The following is a 20,251-nucleotide window of genomic DNA, read 5'->3' as shown; positions in this document are numbered from 1 at the left end:
GTTGAACTAAATCTTTCAGTCGTTAATTAATGAGTATAACGGCATAGATAAAGTGGGAATTTGTTCAAACACGCTTTGTACGTATTTATTCAGTATCTGGATAGATGTCAGATACCTCCAGATTGCAACTGTCTATTGCCATGGTGCCATGTGGTTATTAATATAGTATGCATTTTATGCATGGTGTATGTTTAATATAGATTAGTCCCCACAATACCACATTTACTCGATAATTTTTCTTGGAGAGCATTTTGTCGATTTAGCTAAAATTTTGTATAGAATTTTGTTACGATAGATTGCAGTGAACTAAGTATTACTGCATCGGTTCGATGCAAAATTAAGGGTTAATGGGGATTAATAAGGACCACAAATTAATGAAGACATTAGTGCAAGTTAAATCGTATCGCATTAACTATTTGACATAAAGCACTCATTCTAAATCAATAGTCTATTTGTCGCTTGCGTGACACTGCTGTCCGAACTTTCACTTTTTGGTTACCACTTGACGCGTCTTCTCTCCACTCCAAAACGAACTTCTGCAACTTTAGCTTTTCTCTCCCCGAATCCGACTTTTCTCTTCTACAAATACAACTTCTCTGCTCGCAATCTAACTTCAGAATGCCCTCCTTCCCCAAATCACTCCTCTTTTATCTCCAATCAGGAGCATCTCATTTGCATACCTCGTGGTCACCCTGTAGGCATATAAAGAAACAGGGCAGCCATTTTTGTTTCTTTCTTCTTCATTATGAACACGAGGTAAGCCACACAAAAACGCGGTCGTTCGTTCTTGTTTCTTTTTTCTTCATTTACACCACACGCCCCCCTGATCTTCGAGATCAATAGGATATTTCGTAATCCTCCATCCAAGCAGGCCGCCTCCTCTCACGTCGAGGCCTCTGGAGGACAACTTCTCGGGGGTTAACGTTTTCAGGTTCACTACAACGCGGGCCTAAGTCAGGTCGAGCAGCATCATTTGCTTCTCGGTGGCCCTCGATTTCCCCTTCTTCACTGCCCTCACTGCATACCGGCAATGTCACATGACGCAGGTCTAAGATATGCCGGGGAACGCCATTCACCATCACATTGTTCTTCGACTGCAATCCTGTTACGACCCCTCTTTTCCAACGAGTGGTACACTGTGCATTGGGGGGTTTCACCCACACCTCTTCACCTACTTTGATAGTGGCTTCTTCACTCTCAATTCCTGCTGTTTTGTTGCACGGATGCCGCCACTTATATGTGAAAACGGCCCTATGAGGCACAGTTGTCTCATCTTGTTTGGGCTTCCGCGAGATGTTATACCAAAACACCGCCTCTATGGGTGATACGTTGCTTTTTCCGCAGCGGCTTTAATGGTGCGATGATTCCTCTCCACTATTCCGTTGCCACTCGGCCGATACGCTGCTCTGAAAAATTCCCTTACTCCCCACTTATCGCACACCCCTTTAAAGGCTTCTGATCGGAAAGCGGGGCCATTGTCCATTAAGAGTTCCTCAACCGGCCCTCTCCAAAAATATCTCCTCGATGACCCCTCCGATCGCCCATGCAGTTTCTGCCCTGATCTCTCTCCAGATGGCAAACCTTCCCGGTCCACAGTCGACCATCGACAGATACAATTTGTGGCGATAGTGTGTCACATCAATGGCCAATCGCTTCCAGTCCTCCGCAACGTGTAGCTCTCCTGCTTCGTGTCTGGACGGTACAGGGTCAATTGATTGGCACTCTCGACAGTTCTCCACCACCTCCCTAACCTCCTCCTCGGTGGTCTCCGGGTAAACCTCTCTGGCTAGGAATAACGTTCGTTCTCGACCAAAGTGGTGCATTTCGTGTGACTCTTTGACTTCTTCCCCTGCACAGCATACCGAGGAGACCTCCTTTCCCTCCTGCAGCCAGGCCTTCTTCACGCGTGTCATCGAATCCGCCTTGTTTTTTTCTGACGGGACCAACACAACAGATACTCTCAACTGGAATTCCGCTATCAGGTCGGTGAGCGCTCCGAGTCAGCGCTTGATCAGCATTTCCGCAGCACCCCTGGTCTTAACTCTCTTATCGCCAGTTACTGCCGACCGAATCCACGACGCTACCGTTGCCGAATCGGTTTTGACTTCAATTATTTTCAATCCCCATTTCAGGGCCAGATTGATTCCTTTTATAGCGGCATCTAGTTCTGCTACGTTGATATGGGAGAAGTCGTTGTTTTTTCTTAGCCACGCCGCATCCTCCACAGTTACACCTCCTATCTCTAGTACGACGCCCAACGCCAGGTTACTGGCATCGCACCAAACCACACCCGCGTCTTCGCCGCTGACATACCATTTCCCTTTCACTGGGTCCTCATTCCTCACTCTCGCAATAACTTCTTGCAGCATGTTCATGACCTCCTTCGTCACACGGCCCTCCCAGCCATCAGTGCCTGTTTGTGGTTTAATAAAGCTGCATGCTATCCTGAGCCAGCCAGCGATAGGATAGTGCCCGACCAGCCTCCCGCAGACTGAGAAGAGTTCTCGCCTCGTCAGCTCAGATCCGACTTCGGGTATTGCATTCCCTCGTTCGAAGACAAGGCTTACTTTTCCATCTCGCCTTAGTTTCAACCCCAGCACCGCTCCTCCATCTAGGGCCTCCGCCGGTTTTGCAGTTAACCCATACTTCTCGACATGACTTCTTACTTTCTCTGCTGTCACCTCTGCCTCCTCCACCAGGATGTCGTCAATGTACGAACTAGTGGCCTCCTCCACTGTACAGTCTGTGCTCAGCACTGTCTTCAGCACGGCAGTCATAATTTTGGGGGCTGAACTCAGCCCAAAGCCTAACCTCGTCAGACAATACACCCGCCCCTTGTACCGGACCAGTTGGTACTGCCAGAGTTTTTCATCTACATGGATCTGCAGATATGCCGATTTCAGATCGACAATCTTAGTGGCCCGCCCCATTCTTCTCCATTTCCTCATGACCTCCTCACATACGTCGATCCCCGTTCCAGTGTGGCAGGCTACGTGTCTGTTCAATTCCCTAAAATCCAGCACGGGCCTAATCTTGTTTTTGGTAGGCTGAACAACCGCCAGTAGTGACAACACTCCTTTTTCTTCCCCTGTCCACGGTTTCAGAATTCCTTCTTTTATCCACCTCTCCACTTCTTCCTCGAATACTTTTCTTATTTCTCCTCGCAGGGTGTTTTCGTAGCAGCCCACCTTATTCTGTAGTTCTGGGGGCCCGGAGATCCATTTCCATTCTACCGTCCACCTCACGCCATCAAACTTCGCCAGGAAATCTTTGTCCTCAATGCAGCAAACCTCCGGTTTTGGGGTTCTGACGGTTCTATCACCTTCCACTCCTGCCATCCCCACTGCGCTGAGACGTCCAAACGTCACTTGGCCCCCTCTTAACGTAGAGCCCCCCAGTCGGTTAATTGCACTCATACCTATAATCACGTCGACACCACCGACCAGATGATTCAACACTAGGGCTTGCAGTCCAATGGGCACCCCTTGCACCATTACTTCCGCTGTCGTCTCTCCTAGGCATTTCACATCCCCGCCATCCACGGTCCTAATAATCCTGGTTCCGCTCCATGACCTCGCGACATTCCTCGCTAACAACGTTGTAGTGAAGCCTGTGTCGACAAGGGCTATGGCTCTCTTCCCATTGACTACCACCGGTAACCGAGGCAATGTTCCATCATGCGCCATTTCCACACAGAAGGGGTAACCACTGGCGCAATAGCTCCCCTTCACTCGTTTCCCTGGTCCCGTGCAGTAACACAATAGCGGCTAATATGCCCCACTTGTCCACATCGGTAGCACGTGATCCCCGGTCTCGGCTCTTTGCAGTCCTTGATCAGATGAGGACCCTGGCACCGGAAACACTTGATGGCAGGTCTCCCCTCCTGTCGCCTCGCCGGCTGCCTCTCATTCAAGTGAGGCCTCATGCACATATTTCCACTCACAGCTGCAGCCACGATTGAGCTTTTAACATTTTTCACTAGGACTCTGGCGTGGACCAAGAGATCGTCCACTTCCATAGAATGGATCCCCGTGATTCTCTGCATGTTCGCAGAGATTTCCTCTGGGAAGCCGTTCACTAGGTGCAGCTTTACCGTCATCTCCAGGCTCCTCCCCACGTAACCAGCCAACCCTGCCAGTCTCCTGATCTCTGCTGCAAAGACGTCAACGGACTCGCCGGTCCACCTCAAACTTGACAGCTTGCCAAGTGCTTAAAATGGGCCCTCAGCGAAGGCCAATTTCAGCCTTTGCTCCACTAAGGCAAGGTCTTCCTTGTCTTCATCTCGCATCTGCTGGTAAATCGTGAGGGCTTCCCTCTCTAAGTATAGCGGCAGCAGGGTGACCACATCTTCTATCTTTTGCAGCTTCGCCACCATTTTTAATTTCTCCAGCCACTTAATCAGGTCACCCTCCCCAGTAAAGGGTCTCAACATCTGAGTGCTCAGTCTCCACTGAGTCATCTTAATTTGCTTGATGCGCCGAAATAGCTTGTCGCTTGCGTGACACTACTGTCCGAACTTTCACTTTCTGGTTACCACTTGACGCGTCTTCTCTCCACTCCAAAACGAACTTCTGCAACTTTAGCTTTTCTCTCCCCGAATCCGACTTTTCTCTTCTACAAATACAACTTCTCTGCTCGCAATCTAACTTCAGAATGCCCTCCTTCCCCAAATCACTCCTCTTTTATCTCCAATCAGGAGCATCTCATTTGCATACCTCGTGGTCACCCTGTAGGCATATAAAGAAACAGGGCAGCCATTTTTGTTTCTTTCTACTTCATTATGAACACGAGGTAAGCCACACAAAAACGCGGTCGGTCGTTCTTGTTTCTTTTTTCTTCATTCACACCACACTATTACATTTGATTTTTTCATGAGCAAAATAATCTCATTTTAAATCTAAACGTATGATATTATCCTGTTATGTTGTCTCAACTAGACTTCTACGAATGATGAGATTAAATCTAATCATCCGTAACCTCCTCGTGTTAAGAACGTCGTATGGAATAGACACGACCAACCTCGCCATTGTTAGAACGGCTTTCATAATAGACTACCCATTTTTTGAGGGGGGACTGTCAAAGTATTTCCCAAAGTTCAACCTTGATATATGTTATTAGCATACCCAACCACAAAAACTATAAACCTGAAAAAAGATTTGGATGGAGAAGTACACTTTTTATCGGGTGTGCGTAGAACAGTGAATTACAATACATAATGCATGTCATTATATATCGAAAACTACTTGTCTCCACTAAAGTTAAAATAGATTGTCTTATTCAGCATAGTTTAAAACTTGTAAAAGTCGTTAGTTGGTGCTAAGTTAAAAGAAATTACCTAAAATAATTTTTTTTTAAAAGTTCATATCTAAGCAGTGTGGAAAATTAGTCCTGAAAATAGAACTTAACAAAAAAACTAGAGTCAGGAAAATAACAAAAAACAATATATAACAAATAAGTATATCTGTAGGCAATGTAGTGAAAAGGAAATTTGTACTTCAGTAGCGTTAATTATTTAACTAACAAAGAAAGAAAAAAATGGCTTAAATGTAGTTGAATACAAACTGAATGAAAAGTTATAAGAATAATAATTCATCTTAACGTAATTTAGAATGTAAAAATGTGTTTTAAATAAAAAGAAATAGTTTTTATGATTTCGAAAGTGAAAAATATATTTTTTTTTTTGCCTAGTCACCCCAATCTCGGCTCGGTGCCACTTTGATGTAGGCTCTACTACGAATCTCTTTTTGCAATAGATTCGGCGGACGTTTATGAAATTGACCCTTCCCACAAATTCCATAATTTACATTTTTTGTCTTTTTTTTACGTTTATCTCATCGGTTACAAACTTTTATTTCACACGAAAAAAATAAAATTGTAAAGAAAGGAAAAAAATATATGACCTCTTTCTTACGTATATGATAGTTTTCAATTATAATGTTCTAATAAATTGAAAATGTACTATGTGACCATAACACAGGACAATATTGTCACAAAATAAAATTGAAAAAAATAATTTAGTCGCAATATTTATCTCGGTGATGGTCTCAAAGTACGTATTCAATTCAGTAGAACGTTATGATTAAAAAACTGATCACCGACGATAAAAGTCATTAATATTGTTCTTTTTTAAATCTGAAAGTTAAGTTTTTAATTGAGTTTAACGTTAATAAAATGTAAATAGTAAGATTTAGAGGGGATGTAGGGTGTCAATTTCCTAACCGCTCGGCAGAGATTCGTGCATCTCATAAGTTTTCACGCTTAATCCAACAATATTTTTTTTAAATCCAATCATTAAAGGACGAAAGTTGGGACGATTATTTTTTTTTTTTTACTGTAGAAGAAAAATGTTTCACAAACGTTTCCATGACATGTACTGTAAAAAAGAAAAGGAAATATTTTACAAACGTTACCAGAACAAAAAAAAAGAAGAAAAAGTTGATGCAGTTAATCGTGTAAATGTCAGCGTCTGGAAATATTGTTAGTTGGTTAAGTGTTATGAAAAACCATACCATATTACTTACTGCTAAATCCAAGGAAAAGGTGCCGCCGCTTCCTGGTTAAATGTTTTCATGTAATGTATGTATCGGGTTATCGTTGTTTTTCTGTTAATATTCGGTTACAGCGAACAGTTTGTATGTAATCTTTTACTAAGAAGTCAGTTCATTTTAGTATCGGATAATTTAAGACGCTGAAACCGGATATGATAACAAGGTTGCAACGTAATTTTTATTAGTGTAACAATATGCAATTAATGTTTATACTAATAATGGTAAATGGAATAATGTACGATGTTGAAACAACGAACTACGGTATTTGTAGTAGTTGTAAACATCGCCAAAGGAAGCTTCTCTAACTTCTTTATATCAAGGTTACGTCTGTTTTGTTTGTGTAACTTTAAACTAAATGTTATGGGTAATTTTTGTAAACATTAGTATGTAAAATAGAGTAAAAGCGATGATGGGAAAGTATAAATGATTTGAAACAATGCGTGGCGATTCTGCGACCATAAGGGCTGTCGTGTTCGTTTTTGTATGATTGTGTATAATCTGGAATAATAGAATTTTATGGTCGCAGCGAATGAGAATAGGCAGAATGTTAATGTTAGTGGGGAGAAACAATTATTTTCGAATAGTGAAGTGTAATGGTAGTTATATTTGTAGGAGTGTTTAATCCAGTTAATAAGAGTGTCAGGTCAATAAAGTTATAATATTTATATATCTACCCGGTTTTGATGGGAGAGTTTGAGGACTTTTCAGGTAGAGGGGAAAATACTCAGTAATTTGTCTGTAGATCTTGGCAATCGTGATGATGTCGCTCGTAGAAAGTAAGATAGTATTTTATTATAACGAATAAATATGTCTGTAACGACGTTCAAAAGTTACATAAAATGATGGGTAAAAGTTTAAACATAATAAATTTATATGTGGTATCTGTTATTGCAAACCTACCGTAATTTGGTCCAGAGACGAATTTCTGCAATTAAATTATTATATATAGGAAAGTATCACAATCATGCAATAAGTTTGGAATCCTTATTTCTTGAAAGAAGAATGCGAACTTACTTAATTAGCGCCTTCAAAATCATTTATATGGTTTTAAAATATGGAAAACATGTTTTAAAAGTTCTTATTGAGCGTAATATATTTTGTTAAAAATATTTCGAAAATGACTAACAGCATAAGTTTACTTTTGGTGAGCTGGAAAACTGCATAATCAGGTGATAATTATTTCATCATATAAATAAGCAATTCGAGAGATCTGATAAGATAGTAAAGATAATTTGATTTGTACGGTGAAATATTTAAATTTCAGTTTAATTACAGGTGGTAATTCGATTATTTTAAAAAAACAATGGTTTTTAGCATTTATTCCAAACAGGTTAATGAACTTTATGCCAAATCCATGGTTAAATATGGTTGAATTTGTACTTATCCTTGCATTAGATATCAGTTCTTATCAATCCTTCACTATGCATCGAATAGATACCAAAATACTTAGTTCGCTGCACCTTATCATGCCAAAGGTTTATAAAAATTCAATATCAGACCAGTAGTTTCTGAGAAAATGTGGTATTGTCATAACTAATCCATATTAATATCTGTTAATGCTTAACTGTGCATCGAATTGATATAATAATAATACTTGATCCGCTGCACCTTGTAGTAACAAAAGTACCTGTAGAATTTCAGTCAGATCGACCAAGTAATTTCCGAGAAAATGCAGAACTGACAGACAGATAGAGAACGGAGCATAATATGTATGAATTAATGAAATTGATTATTGTTATAAAATGTCGGATATGTACTGAAAAATATGTTATCATGAAAGCTTATGGAATTGCGTTCACAGTAAGATTATAATTGATTAACCCACAATGAAGCAGATAATACGATGTAGTGCTGATATGCGCTCTGGTGAGTGTTTGTCTCTATATTTTGTTCATTTATTTAAATTTCAGGTCGAAGACCCCAACGTTTTGCCTAATTACCATTTCAGAGATGATACTTTGATCATATACAACATTATCCACGATTACGTCAAGGCTTATGTTCAGCTTTACTATGGTAACTATTTTCTTATATTTTTATTGGCAGCAATATATGTGCATTACAGTCAGAATTTTACACACTCAGAGTTGATTTATCATAAGAAAACAAATCCGAAAGCTTAAAGTCCAAGATAACAAATCTTAAAATATTTTGTGTTTCTGGGTTTTTAACAAACAAGATTAGATCTTCAAAGCTATGCACTTAACTTCAAACATTTCATTTATTTAATTCAATATAATTTCTGTAGTGCTAACGCGTACCTTAATTTCGAGGAATTACATTTATATGAAACTAGCAGTGCTACACGGCGTTGCCCGGGTATTGGGCACTTTTCATTGAGTAACCTATACTACAACACAATAACAAAAGGCAAAGTAATTATTTCTTCCAGGACACGCTACGCTGAAACACGCCTGCTCTATCTAGGATATTGAGCACTTTGATAATCTCAAATCCTCCCACTTCCCACAATAATTTGATGAAGAATGACGTCATAACCGGAAGCAACCGCCCCTCTTAACCTCCACTCGAATAAAAAGAATGAGATGAAGTCTGCGAGGATTGTCTATTTAAAACAGTCACCAATCCATGTGATGATAATCTCAAGTCGCCCCCCCACTTAACACCATTATTTGAAGACGAGTGATGTCATCACCGGAATAATCCCCCAGCCTATCAACCCACCACTCGTAAAAAAGAAGGAGATAATGTTTGGGAGGATGATATCATTTTCACAGTCGCCAATCCATGTAAATATAATTTGTGTAGTGCTAATGCACACCTTAATTTTAAAGAAATTATATTTATTTTGAATTCGTATATGGTGTATTTTTGAAGGTAGTGAACTTGAAATCAAAATAGATCACAGAAAAATAGTTTTATCATATAAATATGTTGTTTATTCTTAAGATTAATTTTTGGCATTTGTAATTCAAATACAATTCATATGGCGTAGTCTAGAGATTAAATTTTAAAAATGTCACACATAAAATTAGGCTGTATTTCGGCAATAACGTGTCAAGTTTTCTTTTAAGTTGTCTATTGTGTCTGGTATATTAGCGTAATTCAAATACAGTTTCGAACATATAGCTTTGTAGCTCGTGCGTATGTGGCGTATTCTAGAGATTCAATTTTTTCAAACTCCACAAACAAAATTAGGCTGTATTTCGGTAATAACGCGTCAAAACTTTCCTTTCATGTGGTCTCATGTTTCTGCTTTATCAGCGTAAACATATCTCCAAGGAAATAATTTAATGGAGTAAAATTGCACGAACAAGATGATTTGTTGCAGTGTTGATTTCGTGAAATTCATTAATCAAATAACCATATCGCGCACTGTGTGGTATATGGTGCTGTTTTGCTAAAACCACATAATAAATTGCCAAACCAATCGGAACTCAAAATAATCGATAACTAAGAAATCAGCAATTAAAGAAAACAGAGTTTTCGATTTAAAGTTCGCCGTTTTTAAAAATCCTCCCTATTGCATTACTACGATGCCCTAATTGAGACATTGATAACTTGAAAGTTTCATTTCTCTGCTGCAGATTTTGACGGTGTGAGACTAAGAAAACAACCTCTGTCATAAACGTGCGTCAGAAGTAGAGATGCGTCATTGAATTACTCCATTAGGAAAAAAAATTGAACCGATCAACATTCACCAGCTCTTGTTGAACGTTTACGAAACGGATGCAGTTATGTTAGCACAGTTAAGAATTATGTTCGTTGTTTTCAAATTGGCGACAGAAATATGGTTGATAAGGCGCAGTCCAGACGCTCATTCATAGCAACCACTTTAGGAAATACTGTGCGCCTCGACCAACTCATTAGCGACGGATAACAGTGATTGAAATGGGTGTAAAGTTGATGTTAGTGTTATTGCACTGGGAAGTTGTGTGCTATGTGGTTCAACGAATACTCACGTACAACAAAATGAACCATCACCGGGATGTCTGTCAGAACTTGTTGAATCAGCGCGAAACCGAAATTGACGAAATCTTGGACCACAACATCACTGGTGACGAGACGTGGTGTCACCACTACGAGCCGAAGTCCAAATGGCAGTCGGTGAAATGGCAGCAGCTACGCTTCCAAGCGGCAAAAGAATTCAAGATGCTGACATCTGCAGGCAAAGTGATTTTTTGGGGACCTTTGTTGAAACGTTGACAAAGCTGAAGATCCAGATTGCCTGTGTAAGGCCAGAAAAAATGGAGATATTGCATTTGCAGCACGATAACGCCAACTATACACAAGTTTGAAGACAAAAGAATGGGAGACAAGGGTCAGATGGACGCATAGTCACGATTTGGCACCGTCAGACTTCCACTTGTTTGGACCTCTCAATGACACATTATACGAGCAGCATTTCTCCAACAACAACGTCATCGAACCCGTAGTACCTGACTTTTATGACTGACGTATTAAGGCACTTGTTCATGGCTGGCAAAAGTATATTGAGAATTGTTGTTACTATGTAGAAAAATTAATTCTGGAGCACAAAATTATCATTCGTTTTAATGGTACTACTCTCGTCTTCGTAGCTCTTCAACATTCTGAGTTTAAATATATTACGCTCGACGTACGTACTTTTTCAATTGTTTCATGGACGTCTTGCATGTTTAACTCAGATATGCGGGCGACTAAAAAGCCATCTCGATATCCATTCCTTCTATCGCAAGTATTTTCTCTGAAAATTGAAACAATCGATAGCCCGAAGATTCGCAATGTAAATTTATTCATCTTTCAAAGCGTTTATCGTCAAATTAATCGTAGACTTTATATAAAAAGTGTTTAGTTTGACAAAGACGCCCCCGTACACCATAACTAATCGATATAAACATCTACTTGCCCATATTTCCAACATTACTCTACCCTTCTTCATAAACTAATTCAAGCCATAAGGATTCTGGTAAGTCTTCGCACAATCTATATCTATACTCGTATAAATTTGAGGGGTTATTTGTGTATTGATATTCATATTAAAAAACCCTTTTCCTATTTATTTAAAATGAAAAAACACAACTTTGTTATATATCGGCCATGGAAATGTACCCATCTGCAAAAGATCTAGCTAATTTGCATATTCTTTTAGACATTCATTTTAATGAATTCCCTATTAGTTTTTTCCAATTTTCTCATGGGATGATCATCTTTAGTTAACTATTACGTGTAATTATATTCATGCAGATATTCCACATGATTTATACTTGCGTAATATTTGCATAAAAAGGTTATAGTAAACACAACCCTCTTTCTATATATATTATGTATGTGCATATATAAAAAAATATGCCTACCAAACTCTTGCTCCAGATTTTAGTCTACAAACCTGAAACTTTATATATAGGGTATTCGTACCCATGCGGAACTTGATTTATTTTGGGGGATTTAGCCTGGAAAAAATCGGTACAAAAGTATAAAAATACAAACAAACAAAAAAGTTAAATTTTCCAGGTGAAGGTTGAACGACGGCATTACGAATATGCATGTGTAACGTAATAGCTATTGGTTCATGTTTGAAATTTTACCTTTGCAGTAAACGTGTCGTGATAGTATAGTCATTAATGTCAAAGGTAAAAGTTGCGATTCTCGGTGGTGGCGCACAAGTCATTTTTAAAAAAATATTTTTAAATCAGTACTATATATTGGGTCCGATATCATATTAATACAAAATCTGCATTAATCAAAATATCATATTTAAGCATATTTTACGACCAGGCAATGCCGGGTGGCCTGCTAGTAAATTCATAAAACATGATCTATTTGTAATCAGACAATAGAATCGGTGTATGAAATTTGATACTTATCGGGTTTAATTGTTTTTCTTTCGACCAATGCGTTAAAAAAGATGCCAAAATATCCGGCTATGAGTTAACACGTCTCAGGGTTAGTCTAATGGTCCTCTCCCGATACTAATAAAGCACACTGTTATTGAGCTCAATGGAAATCTTACAACTGCCAGAAAAGTGATTTCTACTACAACAGCCAAACACTCTCTATGATATAGAGCGAAGCATAAAACTCTTCCACATATTGTATCTACTTTAGAAAAAAAAAAACACAATACTTCAAAATAAAACTGATATTATTTCTAACCGATTAATACTGAATATAACCGATTAATACTGAATAATATTTTTAATTTTGTTTTATTAAATAAAGAGTTTATGTTGCATCCACCTTAATCATAAGAGATATTTTCCATTCTTTTTTCCCCATTTTTATTCATTCTGTTGGTGACGCCAAGACAGGGTTGATGGCCCTTATAAGAGAAATGTGTACATCCGATCTCGTTGATGCTTATGTTAAAGTCAAATGTGGTTGATGTGTCCCATAGAATAATTTTATATTGTTTTATAAATTATGTAAGAGAAAACATTACGCTAGGCATTCCTGACAATTATTCCATCCTAGTCTGAATTTTCTTTCTAATCTTTCTCATCAAATTCTCAATCGTTTATGGATAATATCAGGATATTTTTATTGTAATATCTCCGTTAAAATATTAAAAACAATCCGATAGCATTTCTCTAAACATCCATGATAACTCTATAATAGGAACAGTAGAAAGTAGACGTTAGGTAAGTATTGCTTCCCTTAATTTGTCTAGTTCCCACATTCTACGGACGCTGTTTCTGTCACAGGGGTAAGAATTGAAGTTAACCTTTAAGTAGTTTTCTTTCCTTCTCTTTTTAGCTCTTACATCAAGTGATTTCATGTCTTGTCGGGATCGATTTTCATTTAAAAAAATAAATTGGCAAAACAAATAATCATCACACAGAAACTATTATAATAATAGAGTAAAACACAAGAAAAACATAGTATTTTAATGAAATACGTTAGGAGTGCAATATTAGTTCTCAGTACTTCAATAACCGCTTGCTACTTCTGTAAGTATACATTTAACACATCAGGACTACGTTTGACTATTCCCAGAATACTTCTTAGTAAACTTGTTAAAAATAATTAGAATATAAACTCTTTAATCATAAAGTAGTTTTCTTTAATTTCTTTAGGTTTATATCAAGTAGTTTCAGGATTGGGAGCGATTTCGATTAACGAAAATTTACAAAGGAGTTGACGATTAAAGAGACATTTTTATGATAATAGATTAAGATAATACTAAAATAACTAGTAGGTTGTTGCATAAGTCTTTGCCCTTTTATTTAAACAAAATCTAAGTATTTTAACAGTAAAAGTAAGTTCGTGTGGGCCCCAAGCTCCAAGTTTTATCCAAATCCCATCGACTGAAGATGGTGTAAAATCACCTGATCTTTTCAACGAATTCTCTACATTTCTGATGGCCATCTTTCTTCAAAAGAACTCTGGGTTGATCTTCGTATATCTTGAATGGTATTCCGGGGCAAGGAGCGTCATTGAGGTAAAAATTGCGTTGTTTGAATCTGGTAAACCAATCTTGAACAGCTCTCTTAGCTATAATGTTTTCTCCATATACGGCACACATATCCTTGGTCACTTCACTTGCTTTTTGACCTCGATTAAAGAAAAGAAGGAGGTGTCGAAAAGGTGATTGTTTATCTACTTGATAATCCATTTGACGGTTCTGAAAAACGAGAAAAAAATTATATGAGCAAAGAAAGATGATCATTATCTTGAATAACAGAGTACGTGCTTTCTAATGATATATAATCCTTTGCCAAATATCAAAACATGTTTTAGAACAATATTTTTATGAAACAGCGGGAACATGTGCAACAAACTGATAGCATTTATACAACCGACAGATTTGCAAGTTCAATTGAGCGATATGTTTAGATATTAGCCAGCATTTAGAGAATATAGGGACGGAATAAACGGATAATTTGGGCCTGTTACAATGGATATTATTACGTAAGCGTTGTTTCGTTTGTAGATGATGACAATGTAGTATTGAATGATTCGGAAATGCAAAGATGGGCAGAGGATTTGTCCAAGGACACAAGCATTCCAGGTGGAATTGGTATAAAGGTAAGTTCATATTTCAAGTTTGTATCTATAATAAACACTAACGCAAATGATTTAATGACTTCATCTGCCAAATGACAATAACACTGAGAGTAAATACGTAGGAATTTTATTAACATTACGAATAAACATGTAAAATTGTGTTTTAATATTATTATATTTTATAGCAGTTACTTATTCATAATACCGATAGTAAAAATGTGGCATGTTTGAAGAACAAGAGTCAAAGGTTTGAGAAACCATATATATATATATATATATATATATACATATATACATATATATATATTATATAAAGTAATGGTTGTGTACAAAGAGAGAAAGAAAGTGCATATTTAAAAGAGTATAGTCATCAACAATTGTAAGTTTTTAAGATTTTTATAATTTTTTAAATATTTACCTATAAAAACTATAGAGATCATTTGTAATAGTTAATATATATAGAGAGATCAATTTTAATGGTTAAAATATATGGAGAGCATTTGTAATGGTTACACCATACAGAACCCATTTATAATGGTTAATATATAGAGAGATCATTTATAATGGTTAATATATATAGAGGGCATTTATAATGGTTAATATCTAGAGAGCATAAATAATGGTTACAATATACAGAGAGAATTTAAAATGGTTAAAATATATCGAAAGAATTTATAATGCTTAATATATATGGAGAGAGAGTACTTATAATAGTTACTATATATAGAGAGCATTTATTCAATATATATTGATATCATTTATAATGGTTAAACTATATAGAGATTATTTATAATGGTTAATATATATAGAGAGCATTTATAATGGTTAAATACAGACAATTACTGAAAATGCTCTCTCTATATATTAAGCAATTATATTGGTTCTCTATATATTTTTACCATTATTAATGATCTCTACACATCTTAACCATTGTAAATGCTCACCATATATTTTAACTATTATAAATACTCTCTCTTTATATTAACCAGTATAAATGATCTCGATATATTTAACCATTATAATTGCCGTCTATATATTTTAACTATAATAAGTACTCTCTCTATATATTAACCATTAAAAATTATCTCTATATATTTTAACAATTATAAATGCTCTTTATATATATATATATATATATATATATATATATATATATATATATATATATACCATTATAAATGTTCTCTCTTTATATATCAACCATATATATTTACCATTATAAATTCTCACCATATATATTAACTATTATAAATGCACTCTGTATGAATTAATCATTAAAACTGATCTCTCTATATATTCACCATTATAAATGCTCTCTCTCTATGTATTAATACATATTAATCCTCTTTCTCTCGTTCTCTCTCTCTCTCTCTATATATATATATATATACACTATTATAATTATATATATATATATATATACACTATTATATTACTATATATATATATATATATATATACACACTATTATAAATGCTATATATATATTAACCATATTAAATTTACGCTATATATATATTAGCCATTATAAATACTCTCTCTATATATTAACCATTATAAATGATCTCTATATATATCAAATAAATGCTCTCTCTATATAGTAACTATTATAAGTACTCTCTCTCTCTCTCTCTCTCTCTCTCTCTCTCTCTATATATATATATATATATATATATTAACCATTATAAATTCTCTCGATATATGGTAACCATTTTAAATTCTCTCTGTATATTTTAACCATTATAAATGTTCCCTATAGATATTAACCATTATAAATGCTCTCTATAGATATTAACCATTATAAATGCTCTCTCTATATATTAACCATTATAAATGGTCTCATTATAGTTTAACCATTATAAATGATCTCAATATATTTTGACCATTAAAATTGCTATCTATATATATTAACTATTATAAATGATCTCTATAGTTTTTAACAATTATAAATGCTCTCTCTATATATTAACCATTATAAATTCTCTTTATATATATTAACACTTATAAACGCTCTCTATATATTAACTATTATAAAAGTGTCTCTACATATTAACCATTACAAATGCTCTCTCCCTCTCTCTGTATATATTAAGCATTATAAATCCTTTCTATATATTTTAAACATTATAAATGCTTTCTATATGTTTTAACAATTATAAATGTTCTCTATATTTATTAATCATTATAAATGCTCTTTATATATATTAACCATTATTAATGCTCCGCATATATATTAATAATTATAAATGCTCTCTTTCTCTCTCTCTCTCTCTCTCTATATATATATATATATATATATATATATATATATATATATATATCCTGATATGCCGTAAGATTAGAGATTGTATTATACTGTAAGCATTAACTCAAAATCAGTATTATGAATATTTATAATTCGATCTCAAGAAGTTAGATCAATAATATAAACGAAAATTATGAATTAACTTATGTAAAACTACGCACAATTGATTATCTAACAAAGAAATACAAATAATTATTATTTTTTCCCTTAATCCATAGACTTTCAATGAATGGCTCATCTCATCGAAGGAGATATTATTAGCAAAATAGATATAGGAAATTATAAACTGTGCTTGTTAACACATATATTGAAAATTAAAATTTAAATGATGGTGTAAAAAATTATACTCCACGGTTCACATAATGTTCTAGAATGAATTCCACAGTTTTTAAAGTATATTCCAGACTGGAGAATAACATCCAAGTCATCCGTATGTAGTAATCCATTATTTTAAACTAGCGGGGGTACCCGGCGTTGCCCAAGTGTTTGTTTCCGGGACGGGGGGAGTTTTAAAAAATGTTATGGTAGGTAAGTAGGAAGGATCAAACCCGAAGTCATGAGTAAAAGTAGGAAAATAAAGTGTGAAAAAAAACAAAAAAACATCTGCCACATTAACAGTTCGGCCACCAAGAAAAGTCCATTCCAGTTGTTTAGGAAAAAAAACGACTACGGTAGGTCGGCGCGAACGTGAAAATATAATGTGAATTGTCCAGCACGCTAACCACTACGCCACAGAGCACTGCAGCTTAGTTTAGTGATTTTAAATAACTTCACATGAAAGAACTACGAAGCCAAACCGGTGTTCTCTTCTCAACTGTTCCTTGTGAACGATCCCCAAACGGTGTTAAGTGGTGGCAGGGGGAGGAGGAATTTATAAGAGAGAAAATATTTTACCACTTCCATTGATCTTAACCGATTTTGGCCGTGACTTCTCAGCAGAAAAAGTATAGAAATCTAAGATTATCGAGGAATTTGAGAAATAATAAGCCTATAACACACCTCAGATATTGTTCTGCCGTTTGTGCATATTATATTTGCATGAAATATCTTGATTTTTAATCCTATTAAGGTCAAAATTAGACGGGAAAAAATGAGTTCATTTTATTTATATATATACAAAGAATAGAAGAAGATAGAAGAAGATAGATAGAAGAAGATGTGGTAAAATTTTTTGGAAAATCTTTTTCATAATTTGATATTCGCGCAGTATGTATTGTATTAGAATGAATTAACTGAAAAGCAGTTTTTATGTACTTTTACCGATGAATTTGGTTCTAGTTAATTCTTATTAAATTAATATATTTTCTACTATTACAGTTTCAAAAGGGGGTTAAAGTATAATATAACGTCGAATAAAATAAAACAGAGAAAGAAATTCTCAAATGCTCTCATCTGCGCCATTTTGTGATATTTACTTTGGCAATTATTAGTACTCCTTTGCCAAACAATAATTTTTTTTTTTTAATTTATATAATTGAATTCGTAATTTCCATTTATATACATAGTAAAACGATAACAGTGTCATCTTAAAGAAACCAACACTACATCTTTATGTAAACACATTTATTAAATAAAAATCAATTTTATTAATTTGATTATGTAGTAGAACTGATATCTATTCAATGTGATCGTCTTTAGCCCATATCACCGCCTCGATATTAGTCCGGAAGTGAGAGCATGCATTTTTCACAAGCGCTGGCAGGAGCTCGTCAAATACAGTGCAGATGGCGGCGATCAGGTTTGCTTTGGTGTTATGGGAGATCATGATAATAATATTGTCGACGTATGACCAAATGAAGTAGTCCAGCGGGTGTAAGTCTAGATAGGAGGGAGGCTAGCGGGATAAGGGTACAAAGTCGTCCATGTACTCCTTCTGAATCCAAGTCTTGATATCATTGAACGTGGGTCAGTGCCCAGTCCTGCTGCCACACGAATAATCTTCCAGAGACCACCTGATAGGTCCAGGGGATTACCACACACTTTAGCAAATTCGGGTAGACTTTCGTGTTAACTTTCAAGAGGACTTCGAACATGTAAGATGGCATGATGTGGTCCTCACCTGAAACCGCATGAAAGACCATAACCAAGCCCGGAAATTTTATTTTCATTACACTAGAAACGTATCTGTTCTTCCTGGCAATCATACGATGTATTTTGAGGGCGCTGGTAATAGTCCTGTTATCATACCTTTGATCAGTAGAGAGTATGAACTGTACAGCAGCACATCTACCATCTCGTTCGTTGACCATTGTTTCATTTTCAGATATTATAGAAGGCTCTTGGTGTTTGTAGAAAACTGGCCAACTAGTAGAGGATCTGAAATAAAAGAAGAAAGGCGGTTTTCATTAAGCGGAAATAGGATTATGTCGTCTTTTCAAGGGCGACAATTCTACCGTTTACCTATATATATGTATGTATGTATATATATATATATATATATATATATATATATATATAATCTTTACAAAAGCCGATTATAACTAATAATAACATCATAATAAATAAACGCGTCTAATCCTTTATATCTAAATAAACTAGACCTATCTACCTCCCTTAAGTAAGTAAGGGTTTCAATCATATCGCATAGGTTCCCAAATTTCAAATGAATACAACCGAAGTAAATAGTCACTGAAAGTGATCAAAAAACGAGGAAAATAAGAACATCGATTTCGCTTCATTTTTTTTCTATTTTTTTTTAACTAATTTTCAACACTTATATTTTATTTCAGGGAGTCCCTCAACGAAATGGAAAAGGCGGATTTAATACCATTGATGATTTAATAATGGTGATCTCTGCCGTCATATACACATGTAGCGCTGGTCATGCGGCAGTGAATTTCCTCCAATACACCGAATACAGTTTTCCGCCGAATTATCCAGCACAGCTGCGTGGAAAAATCATCAGTGATAAGGTATAATAATGGTGTACTTGTTACATTATCGCTTTAGCTGGTTGTTCAAAATATGTTTTTCTAGTCTATCTAATGTGTACATGTACTTTATTCCTTGGCACAAAATATATACACGCACTGATAGCGAAGTAAAAATCACAACACAGTTGATCTACAAAAATATATTGTTTTATTTCACTCCGAAAATCAGCTTTTCTGTAACAAATTGTTATTACTGTTTTTGAAGTTTACTGGAAGGCACGGGGTGCGTGGTAAGACGATTGTTTGGTGGTGAAGAGATGGGTAACACGTGCCGCATCTCTCTTTCTCTTTCTCTCGCACTCTCGCTCTCTCTCTGTCTCTCTGATGACTTTATTAATAAACACATTCTTTATCATTTCAATTTTAAATATTTTTGTCTATTATCTCAATCTTTGACTGATATCTCATATATTTCTCGGTCAAATTACATATTCCGTTAGACAACAGTGAAAATACGAATTCTTAACATGTGAATCCATTTGCATGTGTGCAACCCATAGAATTGTTTTCTTTCTGAC

At 35.7% G+C, this 20,251-nt stretch overlaps 1 protein-coding gene across 2 annotated transcripts in view; it reads left to right on the top strand.

The window, feature by feature from the left end:
- LOC145277600 (arachidonate 12-lipoxygenase, 12R-type-like) overlaps positions 1–20,251 on the top strand; it is a 162,243-nt gene that overhangs the window by 123,217 nt on the left and 18,775 nt on the right. For both annotated transcript variants that reach the window (XM_080129117.1, XM_080129118.1), the window contains exons 13-15: positions 8,459–8,564; positions 14,422–14,516; positions 19,530–19,712. In XM_080129117.1, the coding sequence (XP_079985243.1) occupies positions 8,459–8,564; positions 14,422–14,516; positions 19,530–19,712 (384 nt within the window). The remainder of the gene's footprint in view (positions 1–8,458; positions 8,565–14,421; positions 14,517–19,529; positions 19,713–20,251) is intronic.

This window comes from Euprymna scolopes, chromosome 6, assembly GCF_053919585.1.
Source record: "Euprymna scolopes isolate OS-2025 chromosome 6, ASM5391958v1, whole genome shotgun sequence".
NCBI lineage: Eukaryota > Metazoa > Mollusca > Cephalopoda > Sepiida > Sepiolidae > Euprymna > Euprymna scolopes.
The sequence above is the reverse complement of the archived record's forward strand: the minus strand, read 5'-3'. Positions and strand labels throughout refer to the sequence as shown.